This window comes from Oryctolagus cuniculus, chromosome 13 (genome assembly GCF_964237555.1).
Source record: "Oryctolagus cuniculus chromosome 13, mOryCun1.1, whole genome shotgun sequence".
In the NCBI taxonomy this organism is placed as follows: domain Eukaryota; kingdom Metazoa; phylum Chordata; class Mammalia; order Lagomorpha; family Leporidae; genus Oryctolagus; species Oryctolagus cuniculus.
Window position 1 is genome coordinate 48,662,008 of NC_091444.1, and position 7,045 is coordinate 48,669,052.

Here is a 7,045-nt window from a genome sequence, read left to right on the forward strand (position 1 = left end):
TCGAGTCTTGGCTGCTCCACTTCCGATCCAGCTCTCTGCTGTGGCCTGGGAAAGCAGTAGATGATGGCCCAAGTTCTTGGAACCCCGCACCCATGTGGGAGACCCAGAGAAAGCTCCTGGCTCCTGACTTTGGATCTGCTCAACTCTGGCCATTGCAGCCATTTGGGGAGTGAACCAGTAGATGGAAGACTTCTCTCTCTCTCTTTTTCTCTCTCTCTCTCTCTCTGCATGCCTACCTCTCTCTGTAATTCTGTCAAATAAATAAAATGAATCTTAAAAAATAAATTAAAAATTATAATGTAGTTTTTTTTAAGTTTTATTTATGTATTTGAAAGAGTTACAGAGAGAGGGAGAGACCAGGAGAGAGAGAGAGAGAGAGAGATATTCTATCCGTTAATTCACTCCCCATTGGCTGCAACGACCAGGGCTAGGCCAGGCCAAAGGCAGGAGCCAGGAGTTTCTTCCAGGTCTCCCATGTGGGTGCAGGGACCCAGGGAATTGGGCCATCTTCTGCTGCTTTCCCAGGTGCATTGGCAGGGAGCTGGATCAGAAGTGGAACAGCCGGGACTCGAACCAGCACCCATATGGGAGGCCAGGCTTTGCAAGTGGCAGCTTTACCCACTACGCCACAGCGCTAGCCCCAAGAGTTGAACGTTTCTGAGACAAGTAATAGACTGCATCACACTGGATGAAATGTGGTTACGGAGCACCGAGCTTAAGTAAGAGCTGCAGACTGGCCGCCGCCTCCTTGCTGCCTCCTCAGCCCCTGCACTTGCTCCGGCCGCCCATTCTAGCCTGCAAGCCCTTTGACAGCTAAGGGAGCCTGAGAGGTGCCAGTCCATCATGGGGGCATGGATTTGAAGCTCTCCGGCCAGGGCTCACCACTCACAACGTCTTTACATTTGCCCTGCACTTTGACAACACACAGTCATGTGCTGCCTAACAACTTTTCAGTGAGTGACCAACTGCATACACCAGGGTGGGCCCAGAAGACTGAAAACTTCCTGTCGCCTGGTGCTGTTGTAGCCACGGCAGTGTCATAGTGCACGGCTCAAGCCTTTGCTTGCGGTGCTGCCCTACGTGCCCTTTAAAAGCGTGGTGCATCCAAGTACGGGCAGTACGGAGCACTGGCGAGTGGCTTATGTATGTACTACGCTTTTTATTGTTGTGTCAGAGTGAACCCCCTCCACTTAGAAAAACTTCCCACAAAGTGAGCCACGTGATGCTGGCAGCAACGTCATGCATCTTGTGTTACCCCCTCTCCCGATGCCATCAGGAGGCCACACTGAGTGACTGACCTGCACCGTTTAGGTTTGACTAAGCACTCTCAGAGTCACACAATCATGAAATCACTTGATGACACATAGCTGGTAGCTTTACCCATTACCACACAATGCTGGCCCCAAGAGTAGGAGATATAAACTTCAGTTTTTAACATGTACATGTTATGTAACTTTTATCAGTTATTTATGTGTTTATTTTATTTAGCATCAGTCGGTTTTAATATACATGGTGACAGCAATTTTAAAGGCACAAAAATAATTTTAAGATTAAAGTTGTTTCCTCTTCACATATATTGAGTCACTAAATTCTTTCCAGAATTGCAAGTTTATGCTTACATACACACACATTCATATATAGTGTAGCAAAGTAATAGTCTATCATAACATGCATAACTACTACTATATATAAGATATACATGGGGCCAGTACTGTGGCTCACTTGGTTAATCCTCCGCCTGCAGCACTGGCATCCCACATGGGCACCGGGTTCTAGTCCCGGCTGCCCCTCTTCCAGTCCAGCTCTCTGCTGTGGCCCGGGAAGGCAGTGGAGGATGGCCTAGGTGCTTGGGCCCTGCACCCCATGGGAGACCAGGAGGAAGCACCTGGCTCCTGGCTTTGGATCAGCACAGCGCACTGGCCGTGGCGGCCATTACGGGGGTGAACCAATGGAAGGAAGACCTTTCTCTCTGTCTCTCTCTCTCACTGTCTGTAACTCTACCTGTGAAATTAAAAAAAAAAAAAAGATATACAAATATATACCAAAATAGTTTGTATAACCTAAAATATGTGTGAAACCACTAAATGAAAGAAACATGAAACTATTTTATCAAGAAAAATAAAATGGATTTTTATGCATGGAATATATGTCTCTTTAGGGAGAATGTCATTTCATGTAAACTTAAAAGGACTTTCAGTTCAATTTTGTAACATAAACAAAATTAGAGGAAAATGGAAAGAAAGCAAACTAAAGGGCTCCCAAATGGACTGGCCTATTAGAATCAATCAAGGTGCTTGCTTTAAAAGAAGTTTTTTGTTTTGTTTTGTTTTTTTTACTACTCTCTTTTAGAAATATTTCAACTGAGCACTGGAGGAAATTAAAAAAAAAAAAACTGTGATATTACAATTTAATCAAGTGCTTTGTGAAAATGCCATCGTAAATTTTTAGCTTCTTGAGTTCTGTGAACTAGGATAATCATTTTAAAAACTAGCTGATTATAGGAGCAAGAGTGTAGATGAGTTGGTTCCTGTCCCAGCTCTGTGATACCATCTTCCTGCTAATTCGTACTTTGGGATGCGGCAGCTGATGGCTCAAGTAATTGGACTCCTGTCACCCACATGAGAGACCTGGATTGAGTTCCTGGCTCCTGGCTTCAACCTGGCCCAGCCCCACTGTTGTAAGCATGTGGGGAGTGAACCAGAGGATGGGAGATTCTCTCTCTCTCTAAAAGACTGAGAGAGGAGGAGAGAGGGAAATAAATTGAAGTGAATCTAAAATTCTTTCATTTCTTAAAAGAATTTGCTAATTATGAAGAAGAATTTTGGCTAGCTTTTTCCGTTTCTGATGGTATCTTAAAGAAGTATGTGAAACTGTCTTTCTACAAAAATTGTCAAATGTAATTTTAAATGGTTTATTTTTGCAATTATTAATTCTCAAGAAGTACTTGGTGACAACTATTAGAAGGGAATTCTTTACAGAACAGCTTATGGGTGGATCCATTCTCTCACATGTTATCAGCCTGAATGTTGATTTCACATTGCTTTCCAGTTTTAGTGATCTTTAGAAATGTTCTAGAAAGGCAAGCGTGTAGGAGAGAAGAGGCCCAGAGCAGCCTGGAAGCCCCAAGCTGCGGCCTGGCTCCTCCACACCCACCAGGAAGGTGTTTTGTGAATTCCTCTGCCTATTGGATGTCCGCCCAGGCCCAGGAGGGGAAGTGGCTTTGGGGACACATCTGATTTGGGGAAGGAGGCCTGCCGTGCAGCCTGGCACTCAGTACATGTCTGGCATCCTGACCATATAAATGACAGCCCCCAGTCTGCATGGGTCTGTGTGAGGTTACTCTCTTCAAGGCCATTCAGAATTGGGACAGACAGCAGCCCCTGAGAGCCGGAGGCAAGGATTCTCCCTCTGTTCCTTTGCTTCTTTCATGCGGGTATGGCTCATAGCTAAGGCTTAGGTGTCAAACAGACCCTCATTCCTATCTCAGTAGCAAGTAATTACTGCCTGACTTGGGAGATAATATTTAACCCTTTAAGCCACAGTTCTGCATCTGCAAAATGTGGATAAAGATAATTACCTGTTTCATAGAGTTAGAATTAAATGAGATAATGTTTAGCCAAAGGGCTTACACACAGGAAGAATTCAATTCAGTAAATATCTGTTACTGTCCTCTTTTAACGCCTCTATTTTCACTTCTCTTTCTATTGAGATTAAACAGCATTAGGGGGATGAAATTTAATGTTATAAAAATGTTGGAAAATGATGTAGCAGTTCTTGGCCATGTATTTTTCACTATTTATTTTGATGATAAATGCACATCAAGCAAATTTTTTGTTCCTTTTTTTTTTTTTTTACAAATACAAAAAACATAGATTGCTCTGGTTAGATTCAAATTGCCCTTTGTGCTAATATAGGATTCCGGACTTTTTCCTGATGAGAAGCGGAGCATCAGATAGGTACTGGTCGGACAGGGGCTTTCTGGCAGTTAGTGGACAACTTGATAATCTCCATCTGTGGTCTGTTTGCCCCTCTGAGAAGTGAGGCAGCGCGAGCGGTGTGCTGTGCAGGGGAGGAGAGGGAGCTGAGTGCTGAGCGCATTTCCTCCCAGTGGGAATCCTGGAGACTGTGCAGTCCCTTTGGTCTTTGGGTTGACAGGCATGGCGGTGGCAGTTGGCTTGGGAATAAATCAGTGAGACCTCAAGAATTATCGACAGATCCTAACTGATTTTTAAAGAGACCTTTACTTTAAAGCAACACTGTCCAATAGGAATAGAATGTGAGCCACAAATATGATTTCAGATTTTCTGATAGCTACATTTAAAAAGTACCATGAAACAGGATACATAAACTTCAATTGATCTGTGTTAACCCAATGTATGCAAGTATTATAATTTTAACTTATAATCAATATAAAATTATTAATGAGTTACATTTTGATAATAGGGTTCTAGTATCTAGTGGATATTTTATCACTTCTAGCATATCATAATTCAGACACTAAATTTGATCAGAAATACTTGTATTTGGATTATGTAAAATTTGCAGCTGAAAAAGTCAACTCATAAGTTGTTCTAAGGATGCTTAAAAGTTTTATAATAATTTGAGTGTTCATTTTAAGTTTAATTCAGTTAAATTTCAGTTTTTCAGACCCACTAGTCATATTTCTAGTGCTCAATAGTCACCTGGGGCTAGTGGTTACCATGTTAAACTGTACAATTTTAAGCGAGTTTTAAAAAGCCTACCTCTTGCATTTATGTAAGAGGTATCAATTTGGTGTTGGACACTTTTTTTTTTTTTTAAAGATTTGTTTATTTGAAAGGCAGTTACAGAGAGAGGAGAGCGATCTTCCATCTGCTGGTTCATTCCCCAAATGGCCATATTGGTTGGAGTTGGGCCAGGCCAAAGCCAGGAGCCAGAAATTCTATCCGGGTCTCCCCCATGGGTAGAAGGGGTCCAAGCACTTGGGCCATCTTTTTTTTGCTTTCCCAGGTGCATTAGCAGAGAGCTGCCCCTGAAGTGGAGCAGCCGGGATGGGATGCTGGCATCACATTGGCTTAACCTGCTGCACCGCAGTGCCAGCCCCAGGTACATTTAGAAGGCCCAGAACGGTGAGGCCTGCTTTAAAACACAGGAGTAATTCGCAGAACCAGTGGTGAACTCCTTAGCATAGGTCCACTTTGAAGAAACCTACTGTACAGGACACCTGTTTGAAGGGTAGCAGCCTTTAGAGGAGAAACTTGCTTCAAGCGAGTTTTACAAATATGATTATTTTTAAATGTTTTTTAAAAAATTTTTAGTTTGTATTTATTGATTTGAGAGGCAAAGAGACAGAGAGCTCCCATAAGCTCATTCATTCCTCAAATACCTATAACGGCCAGGGCTGGACCAGGGCTGAAGCTGAGGAGCTGGGAACTCAGTCCAGCTCCCTCACAAGGGTGGCCCAATTACTTGGGCTATCACCTGCAGCCTCCCAGGCTCTGCATTAGTAGGAAACTGGAGTCAAGAGCCCTAGCTGGGCATCAAACCGAGGCACTCAGATATGGGACACTGACATGGTAGGTACTAGGCCAAATGCCCACATGTATGAATATTACGTATCTGTTTAGCCACAACTGCCTATGAGCACACTGTTGAGAAAATACAGCTCTATTTTGCCCATCTTAGCTTGACAAATTTGGAAGAAGTTAGTATAATGTCAATTATGAGTTTCTGAGTCAAGGATCTGCTGCAAAGATAACAAAGGACAAAGTCAAGTCCCTAACGTGAGGTTTGATCTGGGGAAAATGCCTGTGAAGGTGTCATTGTTTAGAGTGCTTGGGAAATTTTAAAATTACACTTCCCTTAAATTTAAGAAATCCATCTATCATATTCTAGAATGACTGCCAAACTTCCCTTGACATACTTTCATACACATATAAATTGTTTCTATGGCACAGCATGTATCTCACATCACATTAATCAATAATTTAATATTTTCATACTAAATCACTTATGAAATGTTCAATTTATAAATGTAAATGTATATATGATGCCCAAGAACCAATGAAAATGATGAATTTTCTAGATTTATGTGGTATAAATATTTGTAAACTATTTATTAAGTAGTTCTTCAGTGTGAGTTATACTCCTAGAAATCGTTTCTATGGGTGAGCAGATCTGATGAAAACACACACTGAGAAATGATCTTGAAGGCAACCAGGATGCCTCGGTGGAATGAGGACAGAGTCTCTCTGACCAACTGTTCTCCCTGGATGGCAGTCTCTCGCCTGACCACTCCCACTCCCATACATGTTTGCTGACGTCTCCGGCCCAGTGCTTCCTTCTCTCTCTCTCTCTCTCTCTCTCTCTCTCTCTCTCTCAGTAGCCCCCAACCTCGTGCATCAAGCATTCCTGGAGCATGATTACCCAGGGTGTATTTGAGGTTTCACTTGCAGAATTTTTCAGGTACCTGCCTTGTACTGAACATTGGTGCCCATGGTGCCAAATCTTTTTCATAAACATCTAATAGCAACTTTTCTTTTCCAGGTATTATTCCCCTGGATTTTCAGATGCACTTCTGCAGAGGGTGGACAGCTATCAACCTCCTACTAACTAAACAAAGTCATGTTTTTATACCGAGACCACAAAGTCTTTGTGAATAGTAGTTGTTGAAGTTCTTCCTAAATATTTTATCTAAGTAAATAATAGATTTACTCAATGCAAAATACCTTTAAATAAAGTTTTATGCATATATGTGGAAGGTGTCCGGTGCGTAACAAATCTTCCCAGCCAGATGAATCAATTAATTCACAGGCTTTTATTGGGATTCCGCTCCCGGGTGAGGTTTCTGGTCCCAACAGAGCAGGAGCCAGGGAAATCGCGCAGCAGAGGTTGGGAAAGCTTCTTTTACAGATATAAGGCGTGGGAAAGCTTCTTTTATAGATATAAGGTGTGAGGGTTAAAGGTCGAGGCAGGTCTGATCCTCATTGGTTGACCTTTAGGCACCCGCAGGGACCTTGACAAGGACTTTCTGTCCCTGGAAGTGTGGGTAGGGCCTCTCCATTCC

At 42.7% G+C, this 7,045-nt stretch overlaps 1 protein-coding gene across 3 annotated transcripts in view; it reads left to right on the forward strand.

Annotated features, from left to right (window-relative positions):
- Nucleotides 1-6,735, forward strand: part of SPAG6 (sperm associated antigen 6) — a 78,344-nt gene extending 71,609 nt beyond the window's left edge. For all 3 annotated transcript variants that reach the window (XM_051820697.2, XM_051820696.2, XM_051820695.2), the window contains one exon: nt 6,526-6,735. In XM_051820697.2, coding sequence (XP_051676657.1) covers nt 6,526-6,591 — 66 coding nt within the window. In that variant the 3' untranslated portion in view covers nt 6,592-6,735. The remainder of the gene's footprint in view (nt 1-6,525) is intronic.
- Nucleotides 6,736-7,045: the final 310 nt, after the last annotated feature.